At 41.6% G+C, this 11846-nt stretch overlaps 1 protein-coding gene across 3 annotated transcripts in view; it reads right to left on the bottom strand.

The window, feature by feature from the left end:
• Positions 1–739: 739 nt before the first annotated feature.
• The window catches only part of si:dkey-33c9.6 (breakpoint cluster region protein), a 29964-nt gene continuing 18857 nt past the window's right edge, over positions 740–11846 (bottom strand). For 2 of the 3 annotated variants that reach the window (XM_015946873.3, XM_054747771.2), the window contains 9 exons: positions 9980–10054; positions 9770–9867; positions 8335–8436; positions 6569–6732; positions 5179–5318; positions 3109–3243; positions 1380–1485; positions 1150–1291; positions 740–927 (listed from right to left, as the gene is read on the bottom strand). In XM_015946873.3, coding sequence (XP_015802359.3) covers positions 826–927; positions 1150–1291; positions 1380–1485; positions 3109–3243; positions 5179–5318; positions 6569–6732; positions 8335–8436; positions 9770–9867; positions 9980–10054 — 1064 coding nt within the window. In that variant the 3' untranslated portion in view covers positions 740–825. Of the gene's footprint in view, positions 928–1149; positions 1292–1379; positions 1486–3108; positions 3244–5080; positions 5319–6568; positions 6733–8334; positions 8437–9769; positions 9868–9979; positions 10055–11846 lie in introns of those variants that run through there. The other variant, XR_008564600.2, reaches the window with a different exon arrangement.

The following is an 11846-nucleotide window of genomic DNA, read 5'->3' as shown; positions in this document are numbered from 1 at the left end:
TTAGTGATCAAACAAACGGGTGGGGGGGGGGTCAAAGGGAAACACTAACTCGGTCTGCCCAGGTGGCGGGGCTGAAAGGAGATCCATGGTGCAGGCGGGTCAAACTTGGGCTGAGTGTGTGCTCCTGACTTTTACAGGGCGTGAACTCCGTCTAGTTGGATCTGAACCGTGACCGATTGGATGTCAGGCTCTGGGGGGTGACCTTTGACATTTTTACAACATGTGCTTCTCTGATTTTCCCTCAACCACATTTCGTCGCCGCGTTTCTCTGTTTACCACCCAGAGCCAAGGAGGATGACGTTCTGTCTGTTTTCGATGTTTACACATCTTCTTTACAACTTTTGTTTAACTGCTCATAATTATTAGTCATTAATTAAATTATACTAATATGTAATTAATATAATCTACTTCCATCAAAAGGAAATATAGTGAATAAAGGTTGTTGCTGGATTTACACTGGAATTAAAATATTATGGTATTGTGTGCTTCTAATGAGCCTTTTTCCCATTAAACCTGTTCAGCCATGCTCTTTATTCATAATGTAAAAATAAATGCGTCAGCTTGTAGTTAGAGCTGTATCTAAAATTAGTATAATGCAATTATATTCATGTGCACCCAATAAAATGCATAAATATAAAATTTACCAGTTTAAAATGAACACATTTTGAAACAAATACTAAAGAAAATCACATTCTCTGCCTCAAACGTTGATCAATGAGACAAAAGCACACTGAAACCCTTCTTCTTACAATCAATAAATATGTTTATTGTACAGTTCCTTAGGGTGTCTCCAGGTCAGGTGTTTAAATCAGGGGCCAGCGGGTCTCACATGTAGGTGGGACCTTCGTCAGCCTCTGAGAGGAACGGCAGAGAGGTCTGAGCTCCTGGGAGGTTTTCACACTGCAGGTAGCTGAAAACCACCTGGACCTGAGAGGAGACACACAGAGACGTCAGAAAGTGTGTGAGGTGGAGTTTTATCTTTGTCCTTGGTCTAGTTGTGTGCAGAAGCTCCAAGCTACTGTTTCACTCAATTTCTAAACAACTTCAGGAATGTGTTTTATCTGTTTGATGCTATAGTTTCATTTTTGAGGTGTTCACTGTAATATAACAAGTTCTGTCTCTGAAATTCTAGAAATCTTATTTTTCTACCTGTATCACCACCTCCTGAGAGATGTCCACCTTGGGTCCATGGTGTCCCTGTCCAGCCGCTGGTGGACGTAAAAGGCTTGGACCAAAAACCGTAGCCAGGTTTAACAAGGACATCTTGTTGAGTTCTTCTCTCTGTGCAACTCTGCACAACAAAACAAACAAATAAACGATCACAAGGAGATGAGGTGTGATTTGAAAGCAGAAGGGATGGTGTGCTGTTAGCATCAGACCGTTGGAGGTGACGCAGCAGGAAGAGGAAGGTGTGGCGCTTGACTTCAGGACAGGACTTCAGCAGGGACAACATGGACACCAGACGTGCGTTTAGGTCCTGGATATCTGCAGGAGAGAGGATCCATACAGACTCCTTATATGTTTCTCAGTGAACTTCGTCTTTAATAATTCTCTGACCACGCCTCGACTGCTTTTAATATTTCTGCATTTGTACCCCAAGCTAGAGGGCAAGCCCCTCATTAAACAAGGTTCATTTCTTCTGCCACTTCTGCATTACTCATCTATCTAACCTGGGCGCTGGCTTCCTCAAATCGCCACCCCTTTGTCTCCCATGATGATGTGGATGGGTTGTTGCATTCATTCTATTTGACCTGTTCAGCTGCGTTAGATTCCTTTGCACTCAAAAAGCCTAAACACAATGAAACCACCTCAGACCCTTGGTAGAATGAAGAAACACTGTAGGGTGCTAGAGCGTAGATGGAAGAAAGATAGGTCCCGTATCTCATCAGCTTTTTGATGACTCCCTCTCCCTATATCAAAGGACAGTCACATCTGATAGGAAAAAGTCTTTTTCATGCATCATCTCACTGCAGAAAGGTGATCAGTCAAAATTATATAGCAGCATCGATTCCATCCTGTTGCTCACTATATCTGACGGTATCACACCCTCTACCTCTCTGTGCATCGAACTCCTCAAGGTTCAGGACGTCATGGATGGTCTCTTACCCCTTGGACCTGCTGGCCATGCTGAACCACTTGACCCCCCAACTTTATCTCACTCCTGTCTCACTCAGCGACCTTGAAAATCTCATTAGATCCATGAAATTGGCTAGTTCTCCGGAGGGCTGTCTCTCTCTGAAATTGGTATGTGAAGTCCTTCCTATCTTGAGCCTTGCCATTCCGAATATTTTCAGCACTAGCCTAACTACCAGAGTGTTGCCTGCAGTCTCCAAAAAAAAAAAAAAATAACGGCTGTCCAGCCGATTATTTAAAATCGTGCTCGACTCTTCCGACTATGCTAACTTTTACACTTAGAGTCCACAAAAATTCCTAAAGTTTACTTTAAATAACAGTTTTAATTCTGGTTTCACCAACATTCCTCATTTTGGAATCTTAAGTGAATTTTTATAGAATTTAGACGTGAAATAAAAGGTGACCATGTGATGGCACTGTTACCCTCTGGGACGCCTGAACGTCAGCAGCTTTGATTTGATCATTAAATGTAAGAAACAGCTGGTTAATATCAATGTCAAAATACGTGTATGTGATAATAAAGTGTTTCATGTTAATATCAAAATAAGGAACTGCAGTATATCAAATGTATGGATTTATTATAGATTTCAAAGTTAAAAATATAGTGATATCAATTTACATCCAATATTACATGATAAATAATGATTTTATTCTGATTTTAAATATTTACCATGATTCACTGATTAAGAACCAATATAAAGAATTATTTTTCTATCACATATTAAATATATTGATTTAACACCAACATCGACATAAATATACTTGATTCAAAAATTAAGGAGCTTGGTTTTTAGGAGACTAATTCATTGTTGTAAAAATGCTTCTTTAGCTGTATTATTTTCCACTGACATTTACATAGTTTTTAGGAAAATTTACTTTTGACAGTCAGTTACATTTTTGTGAAAACCTTCATATTATGAGTGAAAATAAATTAGATGCATTTAGTTTGTCATGTTCGGGATGTTTTTATCTTACCCAGAGCTTTGGCCAGAGTCTGAAACATCTCAGAGGGTATCAGAGGCTCCGGCAGCTCTCTGAAGTAAAGTTTGAGGAGACCACAGACGGCGTTCACCTCAGCACCTCTCAGTCTGGTTACAGCTTCCCTCAGATCTGAGCACACAGATAATTAGTCATTATCAGTCTGTCATGTTTTGGTGTCAACTTGCTTCCTTTGCAGCAAAGAAAGAGTATGCAGAGCAATAATTTGTAGTAGCAGCTGCTTATGGGTGGATTTTGTCGGCCACAAAGGATTTTGTCTCTAAGACAAAAAGTAATTAATTGCAAGAAAGGCAGTGCTTCTGGATCGTTGTGTACAAAAATTTCAGTGGATTCTACTAAAAGGTGGCGCACACTAAAATCAAGAACAAGAAACATGCTCAGATCAGGATGTATCCAACTGTGCTCATTTTATTTTGATCATTATTTGTTTAACCAGGAAGTTTCCACTGAGATTAAAAACGTCATTTTCAAGGGAGTCCGGGCCAAGAGGCAGCTAAAGTTAGTCACAAAATTGTCTAAAGAATGGACCCAAAGACGTTTCCTTTGTATATTAAAAGGAACTATGCAGTTATGGCTTGCTTTTAGCACCCCCTAGTGCCCGTTTGTAGAACTGAAAGCAAAACCTATCCTTGCTGTGTGTGCGTTCGTATTTTTAACACCTTAACTCATTCGCTGCCAGCGTTTCTCACCATTTTTAAGGTTTTTAAGAGTCACAGAATGTTGCGCGCTAGGATTATGTCGATGCCAAAACAACCAAAACAAAGCGGAGACTCACCTCTTAAATCAGAAATAATCCGCGTGTTTCAAGCGTTATCCGTTCTTTCATAATCTGTTGTTGAACTGTGATCGGCGGAAGCTTTTCCGGTTCGCGCCTCACTTTTTTTTTACAGGAACGTCCCAAAACGATCTCCAAACACGTGGGTGTTCTGCTTCCTGATCATGGGACGTGTGACGTATGCGGATGAAGATCGGCTTTAGAGCTGAGATGTTTGTTCTCACGATGCGGGGGCTCGTTCCGACCCCCACACAGTGACGACTTTAGTCGTCAGTGGCAGTGAATGAGTTAATTCAACAACTGAAATGTCTCTCCAGCCTTCGCCAGTGTCTAAAGTGACTTATCACTAAATTAAATAAATCTGCTGTGTTCATGAAAGCATGCTGGAAGCAGACTGCAGCTCCAGGTATGCCAGCTAAATTTTTTAGAAGTCCCAACAGAACGGCTCGCCAGTCTGAAGTTGCAAGTGAAATATTCTGGCACAGGGGGTGATGGGGTTGGGTGGCTTTCATTAACCCTGTAAAGGGTCATTTTAGCACACTCTGGCTCAAGAAATGTTTAAAAACATGAAAGACTCCAAGACTCAAAACTGAAGAAGAGTATGCAAACTTTCATTTGGACAGGTAAATACTAAGCAGATTCATCTATTTTTGAGAGTTGGAGCCATAATTTTATTTAAATGAAAAGAAGTAAAAGGCGAGTTGTTGTCAAATTTCAAAAATTCTTTCCCCTTTCCTTAACGATGCTTCGGACCAAATCTTTAACATGGAACTAAGAATAAAATTAATTCAACTCAGCACATGATTCTGGTGGAAAAGTTCCAGAGAATGGGTTAAGTGGAAACCTTATCTATAGCGATCTAACTTCTCTGTAGTTTAACCAGCAATAACCCTAACCCTAACATCATCACCAAGATACGATGATGTTTGGAGGTGTGTAGACTTCATGAGTATCAAGGGGAGTTATAATAATATAATAATAGAACATGAGTTTACAACCCACAACAGGCCAGCTATGGCTCCAACCATGCTGTTCAGTGTAGGATTTGGGTTACACGAGGCTACCTTGACACAAAGCTGGTCTGCCTCTATCGTGTGGTCCACAGCTGTATGATATGCAGCACTATTGAAACATTTGTAGTTTTGCATGCACCAGTATTTTGTGCGTACACACCTTTCATACCTGAAGCCCTAGGTGGTTACTGTTTCCGTTGTCCTCATCAGTCTGCTCCTTTCTGTGCAACAACTACAAAAAGCTGTGTGTTTTCTTACTGCTGTTGAATGCAGCTCTGAGCATGTTGATGTCAGTGGCGGTTCCTGGAATCCTGTAGATCCCCACCTCGTCCATGCCCCTCCCCTCCACCTCCTCTACGCAGCATCTCACGACATGAGGAACCACCACCCTCTCCTGTCTGGCAAAAGAACGGAGAGTGTCGTTAGCTTCAGCTCACGGACGTGTTTAGTCATTCCGCACGTCTCTGCTCCTTCCACACTTCTGCTTCGCCCACTCTCCCACAGAACTAACCACTTCTGTTTTGAGAACCAATAATGTAAAGCAGAACACAAAGGAAATAAAACTCCCACGATGGGGGTGGGGGTGGGGGGTGGGGTGGTGGGGGGGGGGGCAAGATGCAGAACACCAGACGACACGAGGCAGGAGCGATTTGTAAAAGTAAACTCCCTTTTATTAGGATTGGGAACAAAGAAATCCAAAAGGGCAGGAAGCCAAACCTGATGTCTAAACTGAAAGACAAAAACCAAAAGCTTACTCATGAGCAGAGACCTAGTGGGGGGACAAACAACGCTGACAAACATCAATGGACCCACAAAACAGTGAGACGCAGACAGGGTTATGTACACAGGGACTGGGTGATTGGGAGACGAGGAGCAGGTGCGTGGGGAGAGAGAACTGAGGGGAGACTGTTGAATTTATTTCACAGTTTCCATTGGTTCACTCTATTCATTGTTTTACACATTTGTCCTGTACCAGAATGTTTCACCTTTTTTGTAATTTGTATTTTTAATTTGAATTGCTTTTATTTTTGATTTATTCAATATATTTACCTTCTACTGTACCATGTTCAGCGCCTTGGGCTTCCTGACAGGGTTGCGGAAGGTGCTTTATAAATAAAGCTTTGATTGATTGAATGAGATCAATTAACTAAATGCGAAGGGAAAAGCAGGCAGAGGGGATAAACCCTAACATATGAGTCTCTAAAGAAATGAACCTAAAAGACTACACAGGAGAACCAAAGAATAATTAATGACCTGAGAAGTGAGGGAGACTAATTAACAATTGGGGAAGGAAAACACCCACTAAAGGAGACGAATAAAATGAAAAGCTGAACCTATGAAAAACTACAGAGGGGTGACTAAGGGAGACCTGAGGGAGACCGGGAGGGAGCTGGGGGCAGAGAGGGGCACAGGAAGCTTGGGTACACATGAGGGGGATCCTAGAGGGACACCTGGAGGGGTTGGGGAACACAAGGAGCACATGAGGAGGGATGCAGACAAGGAGACACACGAGGAACACAATGAGACACATAAGGGGAACCTAGAGAGGGATAGAGAGCACAAGGATACACATGAGGGAGACGCAGAACACAGACCATGACAAAAACTCTCAACTGAGCTGCAGCTTTCAGTTTCAGGCAGGACTTACAGCGCCACTCTTTCAATGGGGACACAGAAAACGGGTGGTTGTTGAGCAGCGGGGCTCGGCGGTTGAAGATAATGATGGATGTACTTCAAGGAGAGAATCACCTCCACTTGACCAAGCTGCAGAGTCTGTCTTCTCCATCGATTAGTTAATTGTTTACTCTCTAGCTGCAGGATTGGAAAAATACACTTGTTAAGCCCTATACATTTATAAATTTCAGTTTGACCCAAATTTAGCAGATTTTCTTGCAATTTAGAGTTCCTTGCAGTTTACCAGAAAACAAAATAAAGTTTATTTGGTTTTCTAATGACACCAAAGTTTAAGCTGTGTGAACATGAAAGAAAAAGGAAGTGGGCTAAACGACAGTGTGGGCTCCTTGCATGAGCTGAACTTTATTTCATTCAGTTTAAAAGCTCTTTTTGTTCTTGTTACAGCAAGATGTTCTCCAAATCATTCACTTGTCCTCCTGCATGATTCGTTTTTTAAACAAAATGTCTTACATTTGTGTCGAAGATGTTCAGCCTGTAAGGACTTTATTTTTCATGATTAGGAAACGGCTTTCAACGTAGTGTCTTCTTTTATTTTCTTTGAATCAATGTCAATAAGTAAGATTGTATTAACTGTGTCCTGGAAGATAAATACTGTGTATAGTGCTTCACACAAAATCAAGAGTTTCTATTAATCTGGCAAAATTCTTTCAAGAACCTCAAGTTGCCAACACACATTTAACAGAATTAAATTATCGTTGCACTACCTTAAGCTTAGAAACATCTTGAGGCTTCACAGATGAATAAGATTGATCATCTGCATAAAACTTTAAGAGATGTCCTTTAAAGTACTCAAAATGTGCTGACATGGAGGCTGGACCAATAGAAACAACAAGGGCCTGAAAACAGAACCTTGCGGCACACCTTAGGCTCAAGAAGCTAAAGGTCTTTTTATAGAAGCAACCACCGAAAGAGCTTATTCTAGTAAATACCAAGAAACCACTCAGTAGCCACAGCCTGATATACCCACCAAGGAGCATAATTCTAGCAGTCAGTGGTTTCTAAAGCTAAAGTATCAGCATCAGTAAAACAAAACGTTCTCCTATTGACAACTTACTTTAAGTTGTCAGAAGACCATACAAACTCTGATGGCTAGTTCAGTCAAAAAAATTATGAGTACAACTAACCTAGAGTGTTAGATCAGGTCTTTTTGGATCTTTCTGTCTAAAGATTGCAAATAAATATGATCTTATCTGTTGTAGGCAATTGTTTGAATTACCCCAATGTGGGGAAACAGATCGTTCTGAATAGTATATTGTAAATGAGCTGTATATGTATTGTGCCTTCTTAGGGTTCTACAACCCCTCCAGGCGCTTCACAACACAGTCAGTCATTCACCACTGCACACACACTTTCACACACTGGTGGTGATGAGCTACAATGTAGCCACAGCTGCCCTATGACACACTGAAAGAAGCTAGTCACAAGGTAAAAGTAGATAACTATCATCTTAAAAGCTCTCAATACAAATGCTATTTAACAAACACTGACACAGCCTATATCATTTTCCTACAGCTAGAACTAGCTAGCTTTGCTGCTCATCCCCCCCCCCCCGCAAACAACTATAGACATTTCTCCACAACCACATGAGTAAAAAAAGAGTTCATTAAATTGTGTTTGTATAGTTTAAATTGCACAAAAAAATAAGTCTAAGGCTTAAAAAATATGGATGTGAACTTTTATTGACAGTTGTTGCGATAAAAAAGTTGGTTTTTTTTTTACCTTCACAGTAGTTTTCCCCAGAACTGTATCATTCTGTCCTTCATTCTGACTCACACATAGAACCTTCATATTGTGCGCACCATCCACATGGAAGGTCAGCTCCTGATTGAAATAACAGAAAAACCATTAACACCAAACAGACACCTAACCAGCTCTATCATTGTGTCCTGTTAGAACCAAGGGGGTAAGCTATGCCTGTCAAAATTGTAGCTTATCGTCATGACAACTCTGAGGGGGGGGGGGGGGGAATTTTTTCATAACTCAGCTTTTGTAAATGTGAGTACTTAGGGGCATATCCATTTGGTTCACAGGTAGCAGATGAGCCAACAGTGCTAGCTTGCTTCAGGGAAGGCCTCAACCTTGGCCTCATGTTAAGTGTTAAAGCCTAGAAGTCAGAGGTAGCAGAGGTCACTCAACCATGGTTTACTGGCTAACCCCCAAATTCCACTACCTCCGCTCCGGTCCGCCCCCGCCTTCCGCAGCCGCTCACTTCCGAACTCAATTTTTACTGGTACCCGGTCTACAACGGCTCCGCTCCGGTGCGGAGACCTGAGGTGCGCAAACAAGCATGTGCGGGATTTTCGAGATCTTGCGATACAGTCCGAGCAATAAACGCGGAAGTTAGATCCAAACACCCGTTGTGTGAGAGAAGCATCGGCATGAACTGTTTAATCTGCCCATCATTTGTGTTGAGATATCAGCAGTGTTTGGATCAACAAAGGGTGACTACTTTGATAGTGGAAACTGTATTTATGGCTTACTTTTGTGCATTTAAAGTTCAGCCGCCATTGATAGTTGTTAAAAGTTGTTAAACCTGTGCTTATGAAACAAAAAACGCCTTTTGTTTATCGATTTATTGTGAAATAACGGAAGTTGTGCTTGCTCCTTTTCCTGTTCGGCGGTTGTGATTTCTGTCCATTTACTGCAGAGGTGCTCCGGCGTCCGGCGAAAATAGGATCGATTCTATTTTTGCCGGACGCCGGAACAGAGGGCGGCGCACTGCGCCGCACTGCCGGAGCACGGTCGCAGTAGTGGAATTGCTCTGATTGACTACAACAGGACCGATTTTTCTCCGGCGTTCGTGTCGGAGCGGAGGTAGTGGAATTTGGGGGTAAGAGCGCCCAACAAAATCCATTAGCTTTGGTTAGCTTGTAGCTACATCGGCTCAGAGATTGATGGGCGTCAATCATCTGCCCCGATCCTAGCAACCCCACTCTCAGCTCCATTTTGTTATTTTCCGGGAGTGGCAAGATGCATGACGTGGAAAAACTGGCGGTGGTGGGAACTGCCCATTGGGGTTCGATTCAGCTTTTCAGAATCCTACGGGTAACAGCGCAGAGGGGTTGGCTATCTTATTTATACAGTCAATGATTTTAACACATTTCACTATTTCCAACTAGATTTTTACTGATGTTGTTTTTAGAGACGCACCAACCTGGTCCCAGTGTGGGTTGAGGCTGTTGACTGAAGGGTGTGATTGTGTTTCGTCATCAAAAAAGTCATACCCATCCACCTCAACACACACATAAACAGCTGAAATAAAACAAAAGTCATATTTACAAATAAGTAAGCATCTAATATATCTTCTAAATTGTGTTTCTAGTTTACATTTCTCTACTTCCTTTGTAAATGTTTAGATACATACAGGCTGGCTGCTGTAGTCCAAGAGCTGAGTGGATTGCAACACTGAACGTCCCACATAATAAGCCCCTGTTCTCTCCTTGTGTGAGAAAAAAAAATTTAACAAAAGACCAGAAGTATATCAATATTACAATAAAAATAAAAAATAAAAAACACGACAAATATTAAAGAGTTTGCAGAACAACTTTTTAAACTTTCTTCACGATTGGAAACTGTTCTTTGTGCCTCAAAATAGTATAAATCTATAAATCTTTGTTGGGGCTCACAATGTCGAACATAAACACAACCCCATTGCAAAGCCCTACAATTTAAAGACAGGTTTGCCCCATCCACTTAGGCAGGACATGAATTTCAATTGAGCTATGTGCTGATTGGCTGATTTACACCAATGATGCTGCCTGAAATTTGTATCTCTGTGTACAGCTGTGTTCAGTGTCCGGATAGGCAAGCTATGGATCTACCTGGTATTCATTCAAAGTCTGGATATTCCCAGCATATTTTGGAATGTTAAATTAATGTTCTGACTTTCTTCTTTGGTGTTGTCCTCTCATCCAACAAGGAGATAAACAGCAGCTTGAGCTAGCGTTAGCTGTAGCTCAGGCTAGTAATAACAGCAGAGGTGGAAAGTAACAAATTACATTTACTCACATTACTGTAATTGAGTAGCTTTTTTGTATATTTATACTTTTGAAGTTGTTTTTAAAATCTGTACTTTTACTTTTACTTGAGTATGTTTTTAAAAAAGAATTGTAATTCGCTACATTTTAAATCATATCCGTTACTGAGTAACAATAAATTATAGGCTTAATAAATTAAAAATACTGCGTGTAGCAGCGTCGAAACAGAAAGAGACACCTGCATGAGCGCCGCGTCTAAACCGTGGGGATGTGGGTGTTGGCAAGGCCGGATGAACCATATGGGCAACTGGGCAATTGCCCAGGGCCCACGAACTCTAAAGGGCCCAGGGCATCAAGGGCACGAGCAAAATACTATATATGTAATCTCCCGCTTTATATTAAATTAGGGTGACCTTACGTCCTGTTTTCCCCGGACATGTCCGCTTTTCACTCTCTGTCCGGGGCGTCCGGACTGGGGGTTCTTGTACTGATGAAAATGTCCGGCTTTTGCAGGAGCAGGGATCGAATTATGGGGGAGCTGTATAGCCTACACATCCAGGGGAGCCGGAAAAGTTTTCTATCTATATTACATCATTTATGGACTCTTTTGAGCAGAGAGCACAAAGAGCGATGATCGTTGGTGCGCAGGGCTCCAGGCTGCTGCTTCCAGCGCACGGTCCATTCTCAAAGTGGCGCAACCAAAAAACTATAATTAACACACGATCATTCATGTCCGCACATGTTCTCTATTTTCTGTCTTATTTGTGCCTGAAGCGCTCTGCCACTGCGGAGCTCATCACCAGTGCTGCGGTGATTTCACCTCACTGACGCAGCATCGAAACACGCTCTCCGCTTTGCGGTCAGGAGATCCCTTTGATCTGCTCAAAAGTAACTGATGAGGTGAAAAAGTAAGAATCCAGGCAACAGATTTTCTGGAGAGTTTAGAGGAGATGCAGGAAGATGAGAGACAGACAGGACAGGAAAATAGTTAAATAAAAACAAGAAAACAAAACAAAGTGTTGAAAAGTAAAATGTAGGTAGATTTATCTCCACTACACGTTTTTACCTGTATAAAACAATAAGTTACACACATGTAATAATTATACATCTGATACAATTCAGATCACCTTCAACACTCAGTCAAACACCCAGGGCCGTTTCAAGGCATTTTGGGGGCCAAGGAAAAAGCACTAAAGCAGAAAAATGAGATTTTGCAATAAATGTGCTAAATATTTACATATGAATTGTTTTAGA

This window comes from Nothobranchius furzeri, chromosome 2 (assembly GCF_043380555.1).
Source record: "Nothobranchius furzeri strain GRZ-AD chromosome 2, NfurGRZ-RIMD1, whole genome shotgun sequence".
Lineage (NCBI taxonomy): Eukaryota > Metazoa > Chordata > Actinopteri > Cyprinodontiformes > Nothobranchiidae > Nothobranchius > Nothobranchius furzeri.
The sequence above is the reverse complement of the archived record's forward strand: the minus strand, read 5'-3'. Positions and strand labels throughout refer to the sequence as shown.